Genomic DNA, 15,545 nt, shown 5'->3' with positions numbered 1-15,545 from the left:
GCATTTGACTCTTCTAGGTCCCTTATCTAAGTGGAATCGTACAGTCTGTCTCCTTTTAGATTGGGCTTATTTCACTTAGTGTAATGTTTTCAAGGTTCATCCATATTGCAGTATGTTTCAGAATTTCATTCCTTTTTAAGGCTGAATAATATTCCATTGTACGTATATTCCACACTTTGTTTATCCATTCATCATTTGGTAGACATTTGGGCTCTTTCCACCTTTTGGCTACTGTGAAAAATGCTGCTATGAACATTGTTGTGCAAATTCTCTGTTAGAGTCTCTGCTCTCAGCGCTTCTGGGTATTTAACTGGAAGTGGAATTTCTAGATCATGAGGTAAATTCTATGCTGAACTTTTTTGAGAAACTAACCCTGGCATTTTTTTTCCTGTTCCCCCCCCCCCCCAAATCAGTTTTTATCATCTATTCAAACAATTTATTTTGTCTCTCCAATATACCATCCCACATTTAGGCTAAACTACCTTTCTTTGGCTTGTTCCCTCTTTCACTTATCAAGGTATTTAAAATTATGATCTTATGTTCCACAGTACTGATCTTCCCCAAAACACACACATTGGACCTCACTCCTTGGAGCAAACTGCCATTTTCTACGTCACAAGTTGCATTAGTTAGAAGAGTAAGAAACCAACTCTTTTTGAGGCGGGGGAGCAGTCTTTCAAATCACTATCAAGATATCAGTCTGATATAAATAAGGTAGACATGCCAAGAGAAGAGAGCTCTTGATTTACACATGCCTCACTCAGGAACATTCCTGACATATAAATGGCAGCAGAAATCAGGAGTCCAACTCCTCTGCTGCAGTAGCTGGAGGGCTCCACCTGCCATCATTGCCATGGCAAGGATGCTGCACTCTCGCTTCTTCATGGAACAGTTAGAACCCCTTGTTACAGGATTTTTTTTTTTTTATCCTTCGGTGCCTATGGTTCTTGGTCACACCCCTTCAAAGAATGAAGAGGTAGACCGGGCAAGTGGTGGGCAGCAAAGCAAGGTGTATTAAATGATAGTACAAAGCTCCTAAAGAGGGAGGCAACTCTAGAAGGTTACCACTGGAATTTCCAAGTCTAGGGGTTTTTATGGGCTTGTTGGAGGGCTGTTTTATTTAATTTTTTAAAAGATTTTATTTATTTATTTGACAGAGAGAGAGAGTGCATGCAGGGGGAGTGGCAGGCAGAGGGAGAAGCAGTCTCCCTGCTGAGCAAGGAGCTGGACAGATGGGGCTCTACCTGGGGATTCTAGGACCTGAGGTGAAGGTAGCCTCTTAACTGCTTAACTGACTGAGCCACCCAGGTGCCCCTGGAGGGCTATTTTAATCTGATTAACCACCCCCACCTGTGCCTGTCACCCCATCAGGTTTTTGTCATCTATCTGTCATATGGGAAGGGTAGAGGGCTCCTTCCGGTGGTATAAAATCCCAAGGGTGGTTTCCTCTGAGGGCTGGAGGGGATAGGGGGCTTGTCCTTTATCAACTACCCTTCACCACCATCCCTCTTCTACTTTCATCTTCTGTCTTCCTTTCTGACCCCAGAACTGTGGGAGTGCCACCCCACTGTGGTTACCTGGCATTAGAGGGAGAGCCCCTGTTCTCACTAGAGAGCTGAATTTCCTCAGAAGCAGAATTTCAGTTGGAATGCTGCATGACTTTTCCCACGGAAGCAATGTTCCTATGTATTGAGTCCACAAATCCTGTCCACTCCATCTGCCAGCTACCTCAAAAGCAGGCCTTCCTCCCTGCCTCCTCTTCCTTGAGGTCAGAATCTCAGACTACTGCGGTGGACTCTGACCTGGTTTCCCCCCACCCCAGGATTTCTGCTCCACCCGTCACCCTATGGGGTAAGCCTGCCTCTACCCAGCTCTAAGTCCTTGTCACCAGAGTATAGAAACAGCAATGCTCAAAGAAAAACTTAGCTCTTCCATGCCCCTGCTGAATGGAGGGGCAACTTGGAGCCCTGTCTTCTGACCTAGTCTGGTCCGAACTTTTCTTATCAGTTGCTTTTCATATGTCTATGGTTCTTGTTTGTTTAGCAAACAAGAAAACTACTGGGAGTGTTATCTTTCATATATCAATGTCAGCAGCAGAAGGGAAGGAAGTAAAAGGGAATACAGTGTAAGGCCCAAACCATCCCATCACCCTTCAGTCACCCTAGTCAATAGTGGTGTGATACCCATTTTCTTCTTCCTTTTTGAGGATGGTATTGAAATTAAAGTAGTCAAGTCATTATTCTTACTCTAATCATCCAATTCTTTCTTCCTTACACTTCCTAACCACCATCTTTCCTATTTGAAAAGGGAAACTAACAGGGTTCCTGGAACCTAAGTCCACTGGAGAGGGGGCTGGGCAGTGGGAGGTTTCCCCACACCAACAATAATTCTCCAGACACCTGCTGGGTGTCCCATAATTCAACTCTATTCTGACCCTATTTACCCAGAGATAGCATCAGACTCTGCAGTTTAGGGACTTGGTCCTACAAGGCTGTCCCCACCTGTTCAGATGTCAATTACAAGTCCAGGTTACTGCATGTGTCCCCACCTGTTCAAATGTCAATTACAAGTCCAGGTTACTGCAAGACCCACTGGCTATAGACTGGGGGCTCCCAAGACCCTTTCCTCTGGTTTGATGAATTTGCTAGAACAAGTCACAGAACTAAGAGAAGCATTTTACTTACTAGATCACTGGTTTATTATAACTATAACTATAACTATAACTATAACTATAACTATACAGCTACAACTCAGGAGCCATAACTCAGGAATAGCCAGATGGAAGAGAGCCACAGGGCAAAGTATGGGGAAAGAACACAGGGCTTCCATGGGCTCTCCAGAGAGCCATTCTCCCAGTACCTCCATGTGCTCACCACAGGAAGCTCTCCAAACCCCACCCTTTGGAGGTTTTTATGGAGGATTCATTATATAGGCATGACTGATTAAATCACTGGCCATTGCTGACTGAACTCAATCCCTGGCCCTTCCCCCTCCCCACAGGTGTCAGGTGGTACTGCCAGTGCCAACCCTCTAATCACTGGATGGTTCCTCGGCAAGAGCCACCATCCTTAGGTGTTTTCAGAAAATCACTTCATTAACATAAACCCAGTTGTGGTAGAAGGTTTGTTATGAATAACAAGATGCCTTTACACCTTTATGGCTCTGAAGCTATTTTAGGAACTAAGGACAAGAGACCAAGTATTAAGACAACAGTCACTCCCCCATTGCTCTTACTGCTCAGGAAATTCCAAGGGTTTGAGAGCTGTGAGCCCAGAACCTTGGATGAAGAGCAAAGGAATATGGGAATTACCAAATATATACTTCCTATAAATCACAATATTACAGGGACTCTTCAAACACTCTGCACATCTAAGTCTTACAAGTAATGCAATTGTGAAACTGCACTTGATTTCTAGATGTTTGGTTTCTGCTTCAAAATCACTGACTTTTTTGGTTCTTGCTTCATAATCATGATCTATCACCCTCACCACTCTTCCCTACAACTTCCCCACCAAAATACCGCCACCACCACCAAAAATAAAACCAGTTTCATATATTTTTATAAGCAGTCTTAAATTCTTTTTAAGACACGCAATGTATGTGTTAACAAAGTTAGAATTCAGGTAGCCATTTGTACCAACTTGCCTACAACAAACCTGGTTTATGCCTATTGCCCTGCCTAATTTTTGAAATCTCCTTCTTTTACTCTAAAAGGGGGGGGGCAGTTTGGAGGATAAATTATATGTTCACCTTACTTAAAAACACAACTTGATTTTCTAATAAAGTGCTTTTCAGGTGACGCTGCTTTTGCCCCCATCACTGGACTTGATTTACACATCTCTGCAAAATACGGAGGGAAATATTCTATCTCAAATAACCAAGACCTCAAGTAGTAGGTGGTGACTATCTTAGGTCACATACTCAGGGACAGAATCAGAGGCAGAACCCAGGATTCCTGACTGCAGTATTTTTCAGCTGTTGATCACTTTGTACAAATATCTGAGTAAAGGCAGTTGGTAATCTGCTTGCACTTGGACCTAGAACAGTTTAGGCAAGTTCATCCCTGCTCAGACACTGTCCTTTCACCTTTAAAGCGAGCAGAGATGAAAGAAGAATTACCTACACATAAAGAGCATATTATTGAATCCCAGGCATTCTGGAGCCAAATGACATATATATATATATATATATATATATATATATATATATATATTTATTTTAACTTTACTGGGCGCAATTATGTCAGATTATTGGAATCTTACATCTAACCAAATTAGATGTCTCAGTTAATAACCAAAAAGAAGAAAGAAACAACAAAAAAGACCAATAACGGAGGCCTACTGTTACAAAGAACATATGAATGGGTTCTGCCCGAGTCTTACAGATATATTTTCCCTAGGGTTATGTGCTAATTCTTTTTGTTGTTGTTGTTGTTTCACCTAAAACCAGAAAAATTCTACCTTCCTTGGATATATGGCAAAGAGACAAAGGCACAGACTTTGGCGAGGTCTCCAGGGCATTCCAGAAGTCCTGAATGCGGCGCCACACCATTAAATAAAAGCACACTCTCCTCACCTCCCAAAGGCCTACCCCAAAAGAATGCCACAGAACCAACAGTCGTCCCTCCCTCTCTCTGCAAAGACAGAAAGGGGTCCGCTGTGCCTGGGGAAGGATGACTCCAAGCCGCTGGCCAGTCTAGCCGGACCGCAGCAGAGCGGAGCACGCCCTTGGACCAGTTGTGGGCACCAGCCCCAGACCAGGGTGGTGGCCGGCCTCCTCCTGCGCAGGAGTCTCCAGGAGCTGAAGGTAAGAGGGCAGCGGAGGACAAGCGCGGTCCCCGGCAGGGGGCGGAGGGCCGCGCGCGCATGCGCCCCGCCCCGCCGCCGGCCGGAAGAGCCGGGCAGCGGAGCCGCTGCTCCCCGCGCTAGTTGCCGCGGCGCGGGGGAGAGCGCCGGCCGCGCGATGCGGCCCCTGGACAGCTCCCGGGCAGCCGAGGTGCCAGAGCCCGGGCTGCGGCTGACGGACGACGCGCCGCAGGGCGCGATCGAGGAGCCCGCGGCGGCCGAGGCAGCGGGGACGCCGGGTACCGGGAGGTGCTGGCTGTTCGACTCCTCGCCGTGCGGCTTGTGTGCTCCGCAGGGTGAGTGTGGGGTGCGGACCCGGGCGCGGGTCTTGCCCCTTGGGGTAGGGGTGGGGTTGCAGGCGCCAGCGGGCGGGGGTCCCCGCACAGCTGCGGGCCGGGGGCTCAGTGAGGACCGCTGCCCCCATCCCTACCCTGCTCAGAGCTGGGGGAAACCCTCGAGCCCTCACCTGGAGGTCTGCAAAGCAGAATTTCGTCCCCGTTGGCGCGAAGATCGGAGAAAGTTTCTGATTGTGTTTGGAACCCTTTTGGGATTCTGAAACTGTTCCTATAATTAAAGTGTTGCGGGCAGGACAGCGGAGTCAGATTGCAGTTTGGTGCGCCCTGCCGGAGGTTGGAGGTTGGGGGGTCAGTAAGAGGCCATCCCGCAGCCGGCTGAGGTTGGTAAGGAGCTAAACTATGAACACTGATGAGGGTGGTAAGCGGTGTTCCTTCAAGGGGAAGTTGAAAAGCAGAGTATGGGGCACGTGGGTGGCTCAGTGCGTTAAGCGGGGGACTCTTGATCTTGGCTGAGGTCTTGATGTCAAGGTTCTGAGTTCAAGTCTTCAGTTGAGCTCCATGCTAGACATGGAGTCTACTTAATTAAAAATTTAAAAAAAAAAAAAAAAAAAGGAAGCATAGAGTGTAGAAAATGCCTCAGAATCTCAGAATCTTGGAAAGGCCAAGTTGACTGAGAGGAACCACTGGTTCTTTTGGGGTTGGGAGGACTTATTTGTTCTTGTAAATTTTTATAATATATTTATAATAGCTCATATTGAACTAAACCAGCATTCCATTATTAATATAGTAAATATTTTGTGATTTTCCCCTATTTTTCTAAATTTGAATCATTATATCATAGACCTGAAACAAATACAGAAGGACTTTCTTGGCAGTTAATCCTAAACAAGGCAGAGAGGCACAATCTTACATTAACATTGTTAGGAGGTTCACAGACCTATCTTCCAGAGCCCAGTATCCTGTAAAAACACTTTGATCTTGTTCAGCCTCTTTCTTCCACAAATGAGGAAAGTGAAGCCTAGGAAGATGAGGGCCTCAGAGCGGGGGTTGCCTTGTTTTTCCCTAGATCTGGCATGTGTGGGTGAGACATGGCATAGGTCTGTGTAGCACCAAGGTTGAGGATCTCATCATGCCAGAGACCCAGGCCAAGGCCCTTTGTGCTGAACACAGTGCTACTCTACCCACCTTGAACATCTTCCTTGAAGAATAAGAAAAAGGTAGATTGCCTTTCAAGACAAAGTTACAGTCTGCACCATCTCATCCCCTCGGTGGCCTCCACCAAGTGTGACCCTGGATTTCTGTGCCTCTTACCCAGCTCCAGGTCCCCCTTCCTGTATTATGAACTTCCCATATTTTAGAGAGAGGAGCCCCAGATGACTCTTGCTCCATGTTTGTCCTAAATGCTAATGAAAGATCAGACTTCTGATTATTTATGCATGGGCTGGTAGCTACAGAGCAGGGGTTCCTGCTAGCTGTGGAGCTGTGTTGACCAGATGTGCAGCCCATGAAGAGGTGTATTTCTCACCTTATCAGTTATTATGGCTGAATGTCATTTTGGTGGAATGCTGAGTCAGTCCTTCTGAACTCTTAAATGTTTCCGCTGTTGTGAGCCAAAGAAATACTGTACACTCAGGCAGCACGTGGCAAAATGATAAAGCTACATAAGCTACTGCACTTAGGAATCTTGTGGAGTATTTTAACTGCAAAGAAAATTGCTAACAGTAAGATTTAGTAGTACTTATTGTAAGATAACCAGATAATATTCCGAAAACAGGATTGCCAGAGAAATGTTGTCATTGATCTTTGCAACAGTTATCATTTTAACCGCTTGATCATGGGTGTCTCAAGAAAGCTCATTTTCAAGTTCAGATTGAAACTGTTAACAGTTTTCTACATTCTGGGATAACCTTCACAGACAACATACAGCTATCCTAAGACACCTATTTATTTTCTTGAGGGACAGTGTGGATTTTGGACTGAAGCAAGGAGAAGTTGTCTTCGCTCTTGTGCCTCATATGCCCCTGGGAGGAGTTGTCTGTATGTAGCACTGGTTCTCAAGCTGGTGGAGCTTTCTACAGTTACAGAGAGCCTGCATCAGTGGGTCTGGGGTAGGACTCGGGAATTGAAGTTTAAAGAGTTACTCAATCGATTTTTATTCCCAGCCGGGGTTGTGAACCACCAGTTTAAAGCAAAGAATAGAGAAACGGAGCAACTTTTCAGTTTTCTCCTAACTCAGGAAATTGCACTGTGACCCCTTACTTAATTTGAATTATTTAGTTTCCAAATTTTTAGCTATGCTTGTAGTGGAATATGATCATAGAAACATATTACATAAGCAAATGCCTCTTTGGATTATGCTGTTCTTTTGTCCATCTCCATTGGCAGAATGGAAATTATTATTCAGTAAGACACAGGTCTGCCTGAGTAGAACCAGGCCTCCCCCACATAACAAATAATCAAGTTCAGCCAGGCCTTATAACAACTGCCCTCTTCGAGTCAGCAGTTATGGGCCTTAAGTGTTTATAAGCAAGAAAAATATGTGAGTGGCTGTGTTTCAAGAGAGAAGATAATCAGAACCAGAGGTGTAAAATTAAGTTTTAAAAGAGTTAAAGTATCATGTTAAGTTAAAATATTCCTGGAGAAAAATTCAAAAGTTTAGGTTGGAGAAGGTCCTTGAAATGTAGACCAGGGAGATGTTTTCTGTCCTTGATCTTCCTGTTCTGAGGGTGTAGTTTCTATGTATGAGTTGGGTTTCTTTTAAGAAAAACTATTTTATTTGGACCTGAACTCTGAAGTTTCAGAAGCTGAACTCTCAGACTGACCACAGCCAAGACATGTATTTTGTGGTGCTTAACTTGGAAGTCTTCTAAAGTTTCCTTCTCATGGGCTAAGTGAGTATGTACAGTTTGTTTCCGTGGTATCTGAGCACATAGGCAGTGAACAGAAAGTGGAGGATTCGGGAACTTAAAACATATCACCCTTGATGTGACGACCACTAGCTCCAAATGATTTTGACTGTGCACCTGGAACCAGAAGAGGGCGAGGCCTCTGACCACATTGCCATCTTTTACTGCACATGTCAGGCTATGGAATGCTCCTGGAAAGATTGTGCATCGTCATACTTTGGTCCCCATTCACAAAGTGCTTGTCACTCGTGGGCAAAGGTATCTCATGGCTATGAGATATTGAACTAATATCTAATATCTAATATCTAATATTCCTTGGTATCTCATGGCTATGAGATAGTTGAAATGTATTACCTGGTGTTTGCATTTATCAGAGAAGGGCATTTAAAAAAAATGTTATTATGCAATATTGTTCTGTAGCTGAGTAACATGTTGTGAATTCCTAGACTGGAATGATGATCCTAGTTTTACTATAAACTGCAACTGCCAAAACCATACACTCTTGCATTTTGCTATCCTCTTAACTGATGAGGGTCAGTAGTGTTTCCTTCTTACTCTCTCCTTGTTTCTGTATTCATTTCAAAAAAGAAAAGAAATATTAATATATTCCTCAATGTGTCACCTGTCTTTTAGGGAGCTCTCTGCTTATCCTGTCCCCTTTAGCTCCCTTCTGAATGATGGGGTTGGGAGTGGGTATGAGATTCAAAACAGGTTTACTCTTGTCTTAGGTAACTTAGATAGAGAAAGTGGCAAAACGAAAGTTTAATGCTCATACAGACTGTCGTTAATGGATTGAATATGTGTTGCTCTCGAGAAAGCAGAAGTAGCAGAAGCTTCCTGGTTCAGATCTAGCCAAGAAGCTGACGCTCAATGACAGTTCTGATTTTTAAAAAATTTTGTTTTAAAGCACTTTGAGGTCAGAGGAGTAGATACCATAGCCCCCTGCCCTCGAAGAATTTATGCTGTAAACAGAAGATCAGTCGTAAACCATGAAAAGTAAAAGATATCATGATTAACGGTTCAAAATAACAGAATGGAGAGACTTCCCAGATTATGCTGTCGCCAGTGGTGTTAGACTTGGCATCTTTCTATAAGTTCTCTTGTATTCTTTCATTCAGCAAATATTTAATCAGGGTCTTCCGTGAGCCAGGCATAAACAAAACAGTGAGGTCCCAACCTGAAAGAGTACACAGACTTGTTGGGGAAGTAAGATAATCAACAAGGAGCCATATGACACAGCTATAAACTGTTGTCCAAAAAAGAATACTTTCTTCATAAAGCCCGGTTCACCAGTGAGATGATAAAAATTATCACTTGGAAGCCTTTTTCTCCAGCCATCTTGACAAGCATTTCTTAAAGATTTCTCTCACCATCTTGGCAAGTATTTTTACTTCTTTTTGACTTATAAGTGTGGGGTGAGCCAAAGGAAATCCATTTTATAGGGTAAAGCTGCTTCAAAATTATGGGTTTAAATTGTTGCTTTGCTCAATGATTCATCATTCCTGGTAGAGAAATGGTTCAGATCCAGAGAATGGGAATGCTTAGGAGATAGCATTCTTAGCCTGTTAGCCATTAACACTGTACCATTTTTCTCAATTCCTAACTGAAAATAATAAATCATATATTTGGAAGCAAGGACTAACCAGAACTTAATCTTTTTCAGAAGCCAAGAAGAAAGCACCCTGTCCTGGACTTGGCTTGTTTTATACATTATTGTCCGCCTTCCTTTTCTCAGTGGCCTCTTTATTTGTTAAAAAAGTGCAAGACGTCCATGCTGTAGAAATTAGTGCATTCCGATGTGTGTTCCAAATGCTAGTCATTATCCCTTGCTTAATATACAGAAAGTAAGTATTTCTTATCTGCAAAGTAGAAGGTATTAACAAATGTTTGTAAATCTTTTGACCTGCTTAAATTATTTATTCTCTAGCATCTGCTTTATCCCTCCCATAGATTTACCAGTTCTTACATCCTTTGGCTCTGATTACTAAAAAGTCACAAGGACCCACCCACAGAAGATGCTCTCATAAGCACAAACCACATGCCCAGCAAAAGAGGGGAAAGAGATTCAGTTATTCTTCACTCCCCATTTTGAGAACAAAGCATTCCTTGTATAGTTCCCTCCATCTTGTATCACCCTCCCTTCTTTCCCTTGGCATAACTAGTGTTTAGAAGAAAAAAGTAAATGAGAAGAAGCAGTGGTGTCTCCTAATACCAAGATTTAAGTAGAATGGGCTGTTCTGTTATCCAGGCAAATAGAAGGTTACCTTAATAATGTGGGAAAGAGAAAAGGTAATCTTAGCAAGGCCTTTTAAATAGTTTCATGTTCAGTGTCCTCATCTGTGAAATGGATGGAATTATACTCTTTGTCTTCTATCTGGCACCTTGGCTGCAAGGGCCAAATAAAATTTATTATAGATCAGAGCGCTTTGTGTAGAATGTAACACATGTAGTATTCCCCACCCTTCCTGATCACTCCCCACTAGGACTTCTTTCCCTTCTATATGGAAGGGAACCTGGGAAAGGGTGGGGATCCTGATCACTCCCCACCTAGCACCTCTTTCTCGTCCATATAGAAGGGAAAGAGGTGCTAGGTGGGGAGTGATCAGGATCCCCACCCTTCTATATGGAAGAGAAAGAGGTGCTAGGTGGGGAGTGATCAGCATCCCCACCCTTTCCCAGGTTAAATTATGCCTCTCTCACACCCATTATAATCTCTACACACCCCCGTGTACTTAGAACCATTAGAGAAGAGACCAGTTGGGTCCCTGGTGGCAGTCTGGCTCTTTCTCTCTTTGGGCAAAAATGCTTAAACCCTAAACTAAATGCTTCAGTCAGGTGCCACCAAAGTCTCCTTGTATCTGTAACACAGTACAGATGCATTTGGAATAGTTTCACCCTGTATCCTGAGGATTCGGTGAAAAAGGTGAAAACTTACTAATTAATACTGTCAGAAATTCCTATGGAAGTGTGGACAAGTCTTGGTATTTTAGGAAATGATGGTAAGACTTCAGAAATTTCTAAGGGTGATAACAGACCACTGACGCTAACACAGTTATCTTCCCCTTAATAAAAGAATTGTCAGGGGAAGGCATTAGAAGAGTTTTTTAAATCTTTAGCACCAATCTGTTTTGACCCATTTTATGTTTCATTATCATGGAAGATGCATATGGTATTCCAAGTATTTTCAAAGTATGAGTCAAAGATGACCCACCCTTTCTAGCTCCAGAGACCCAGCAGTCCTCATGTCAGGCCTACAGGGCTAGACTTCACATAGATGTTCAGTGCTGGCTCCAGGTCAGCAAGCTGCACTAGCCTGACATGTACCCAGCACATTGCTTGGTAAATATTTAATTAAAAAAAAAATTGAGTGGCAATTATTATACTTATCCAAATGGCTGTATGTTCTTTTTCAGTATATTTTAACTCTTCTGCAGAGAACAGTCAAAAGTTTTCTCACATTCCAAGGCTAAAATACATTTTAGCATTACCTCAGCTTTTATAGAAAAACTCATAAGATTGGCAATGCATACCAGTCAGCACCAAGTTTTCTTATGTAGAAACAGCTCAATCTTGAAATTGTGTTTATTATAAACATCACTTATTACTACTGTAGAAAATTGAGGGAAAATAAAGAAGAAAAATTACCTGTGAGTCCATCTATTAATGTTTACCCACTATGAACATTTCAGTACATTTTCCTTTTTGTTTTTTTTGCAAGCCTGTGTAAACATAGGAAAAATTATATTTGCTGAATTATAATTATACAATTTATGGAGTTCTTTTCTATTTTTGCTTCTACTGTGAACACTTTTCATGTCTTTAGCTATATTTAGAAACCATTTTTTAAAGGTGTATATTATTCATTTGTGGGCATTATTATAATTTACCAGTTCCTTATTTTTTTGACAGTTAGGCATTCAATAATTACATTTAATCAAGAAGTGCAATATTAAAAACATACTAAGTTGGTTTAATGTGCGTTCCTCCATTTGAATTTACAGAACTGGGTTTTTAGGCCCCAAAGGTCAACGAATTTTCCTCTTGCTCAGAGGAGTCCTGGGTTCTACGGCCATGATCCTACTGTACTACGCTTTCCAGGCAACATCTCTCGCCGACGCCACTGTCATCACGTTTAGCTCGCCCGTGTTCACGTCTATCTTTGCTTGCATATTTCTCAAGGAGAAATACAGCCCTTGGGATGCCCTCTTCACAGTCTTCACCATCACCGGCGTGATCCTTATCGTGAGGCCCCCGTTTCTGTTTGGCGCCAGCGCCGCGGGCGGGGGCGAGAGCTACTCCCTTCACCTCAAGGGCACGATTGCAGCGGTGGCGCACGCTGTGTTCGGGGCCCTGACCCTGGTCATCCTCAGAAAGATGGGGAAGTCCGTGGACTACTTCCTGAGCATCTGGTATTACGTCATCCTCGGGCTCCTGGAGAGCATCATCGTCCTCTTCATCATCGGGGAATGGAGTCTGCCGTACTGCGGCTTGGACAGGCTGTTTCTCATCCTCATCGGCCTGTTTGGTTTGGGGGGTCAGGTGTTTCTCACGAAAGCCATCCAAATAGAAAAAGCAGGGCCAGTGGCAATAATGAAGACTATGGACGTGGTCTTCGCGTTCATCTTCCAGATTATTTTCTTTAACGATGTGCCCACGTGGTGGACGGTGGGCGGGGCCCTGTGCGTCATAGCCAGCAGCACCGGCGCGGCCGTGCGGAAGTGGTGCCAGGGTTCCAAATGAGGCTTTGCTGCCACGCGCATGGTCCCGGGGCAGACACGCCCCGCGTGCACACAGCTGGAAAGTCCGCATTTCCTTCGCTGGTCATACTTAATAAATTTCGTAATTAAAGTACCATTTTTGAATATGGTATGTCTTTAATTAGCTAAGAATTTAGCCAGTCAGTGTGGTAGCAATTTTTTTCTCAATTGTTTGGGTTTGGGTTTCTTTCTTTCTTTCTTTTTTTTTTTTTTTTTTTTTTTTTTGCTGTTGGGGTGGCATCAGTAAGAGGACAAAAAAAAAGTTCTATGACTGGTATAAATATATGTAATTTTTGAAAGTGTATTTTTGGTACTGATGGGATATATGTGGGTAGGAAATTTTAGATGCCCTTTGAGCAGTGTAGATGCTAAGAAACTTAACTGATTATAATGCTGCTATAATTGGTTTTATGTTGGAAATTCATTTGAAACCTAATTCCATTTCGGAGGCCAAAGCTGAAACTTGGAATAGGTGCCTACTTAATGGTGTTAATAATACAAATGAATTGGCCTTATTTTCAAGGCTTTTATAAATGATTATCATTCTTTTAACCCATATAAGTGCCTTTTCATTTTGATGCCAGAATTTTTATATGTAAACTTTAAAAAAAAAAGTTTTTAATCACCAGGTTTGGCTAGAAGTTTTCTGTTTCAGTGGCATTCACGACTGTAGCTATCATTCTATAATTTTAAGTTCTCCTCTGATTTTTTGAAACTGCACTACATTTTTCTTAACTTTCTAAGATTTCAGGTCTTTAAACCACAAGAGAGGAATCTTGGCATAGCCAGTGTGCACATTTCCATGCTGAAGTATTTTCCCCTCACTAGAAATGTGATTTTCTATAAATTCTCTTTGAATTTATAGTGCAATGCCAAATAAGATTTTCTCAGGATTTTATTAGGTTGAGCCATATGAAATTGCTGAAATTTTACCTTTTTAACTTACAAAAACAATGGTTTCTTATGGTTCACCCTAATAGATACCTCCCTTACCCTCTCTACACCAAATATTTAGAAGACTGTGGCATATATTTTTTTAAGACAACTTTTTAAAATACAGTAATCCTATTAAATTTATTTTTGTAGTCCTTTTCCCTTATAGAATTACATGTAATAATGCTTCATGTTACTTGTTAAATGTAAAGATATAAATCCATGGTTGATTGACTTTTGTAGTTTCTTGAACAGAAAAAAAAAATCACTATTAAATTCTAGTATATCAGTATAAAATGTTAGTGCTGTATCATGATACTAATTTCATGAATTCAAATGACATTTTTAATCTGGAATTTCATCAGGCCAATACTCTGCAGTTAAAGAGAGAATGCATTATTTAGGAGTACTTGGGAGGTTAATTGGGAAGTAGAGAGTAGACGCAAATGATTCTTTTATCACAATCAGCTCTTTATTGGTGAAGCTATAATGGTTTCCAACTCTTACTGTCCAACCTAGCGTCTGTTATTATCTTAAGCCTAAAGATTTAAACGAGTAAAGGCTCTTTCTCTCCCTTTCATCATAATTCTTCCAAAGAAAGAAAGAACTTGGCTTCTGAGGTTTATGCCTTGGTAAGAAAGGATCTTTTCCAGTAGTTCCAAGAGGAAATTTTTAGCTTGCTGATCTTCCCAAACGCTTCCCACCTGACAAATCCTAAATGAAGTCTACTTACGGGAGTCACACTATCATTATAACTTTAGCCTAAACCACAGTTTTTGGAGTTTAGAGTTGCAGAAGCATCATTTTGCAAGAATGTTAGAGAGTTACAGAATCAGAGCATTTTAGAGCTCAAAGATCCTCTTGTAAGAGCCACGCTGCAAAGATAGAGATGCTGGGGAGGGGATCTGTCCAAGATGGGTTTCCATGGCCTTCTCCTTTCCCTCATTTCCATGATAATGTGTGGAAAGTAAACCACTGCTTAAGCTACCTAAGGTAAATTAACTCAGGGAACCCTCTCCTGGTTCCTTACCTTGCACAATGAAAGAACCTATGGGACTTGGAGAGTTAAATCCCTTTGGGCCTGTACACTATATATGAGTTATTTCAACAGTGTGTGGTTTAAGTACTTGAATGTCACAATATATGACCAAGGTTGGAGAAAATGTTTCTTCTCTAAACTTTTACAGAGTGTCATTCTTAAACACTTTTATAATGTCCAAAGTATATACAAGGATGTGTATTGTAACAATTTATGAGTGTGTATATTTTGCAGAGATTGTAGTTTCTATATCTTGAGAATATTTTCATAAATTGTTTTTATTATAAATACTAATAAAGTTAATATGAAAGAAGGCTGTATGTTGGTTTCTATGATTATAACAAATGTGCTCGCTAATCTAACTTATTTCATTTTTCATCCATGTGCTTCAAAATTCATTTTGTAAAGGATATGGTCCCTAGTCATTCACCTGTGATGTAATCTCAAGTTTCAATTTTTTTTTTTTTAAGATTTTATTCACTTCTCAGGGAGAGAGCACAAAGCAGAAGGAACGGCAGGCAGAGGGAGACGAAATCTCCCCACTGAGCAGGGAGTCTGATGTGGGACTCAATCCCAGAATCATGACCTGAGACAAAAGGGCAGAAGCTTAACCAACTGAGCCATCCAGGCATCCCATCAATCTATCAGTATTTTTGTTCCTCTGATACTGTTACATCAAATCTAATTTCTCTAAAATAAAGACCCTAAACTTCTATTCCAATGAGGCCTACATTGTTCTAGACTCCCAGAGCTTAGAGCAGCTTTGAACC

At 42.0% G+C, this 15,545-nt stretch overlaps 1 protein-coding gene across 2 annotated transcripts; it reads left to right on the top strand.

The window, feature by feature from the left end:
- The first annotated feature begins 4,887 nt into the window (after positions 1–4,887).
- Positions 4,888–15,092, top strand: SLC35G1 (solute carrier family 35 member G1). Of its 2 annotated transcripts, none has more exons than XM_059169424.1 (3): positions 4,888–5,140; positions 9,782–9,890; positions 12,048–15,092. In XM_059169424.1, exons 1-3 carry the CDS (start codon positions 4,963–4,965, stop codon positions 12,784–12,786), a joined length of 1,026 nt encoding a protein of 341 aa, XP_059025407.1. In that variant the 5' UTR covers positions 4,888–4,962; the 3' UTR covers positions 12,787–15,092. The 2 variants fall into 2 exon arrangements, with proteins under 2 accessions (XP_059025407.1, XP_059025406.1); XM_059169423.1 differs by having other exon boundaries at positions 9,710–9,890.
- The last annotated feature ends 453 nt before the right edge of the window (positions 15,093–15,545 follow it).

The sequence above is a fragment of the Mustela lutreola genome, chromosome 4 (assembly GCF_030435805.1).
Source record: "Mustela lutreola isolate mMusLut2 chromosome 4, mMusLut2.pri, whole genome shotgun sequence".
Classification (NCBI taxonomy): domain Eukaryota; kingdom Metazoa; phylum Chordata; class Mammalia; order Carnivora; family Mustelidae; genus Mustela; species Mustela lutreola.
The sequence above is the reverse complement of the archived record's forward strand: the minus strand, read 5'-3'. Positions and strand labels throughout refer to the sequence as shown.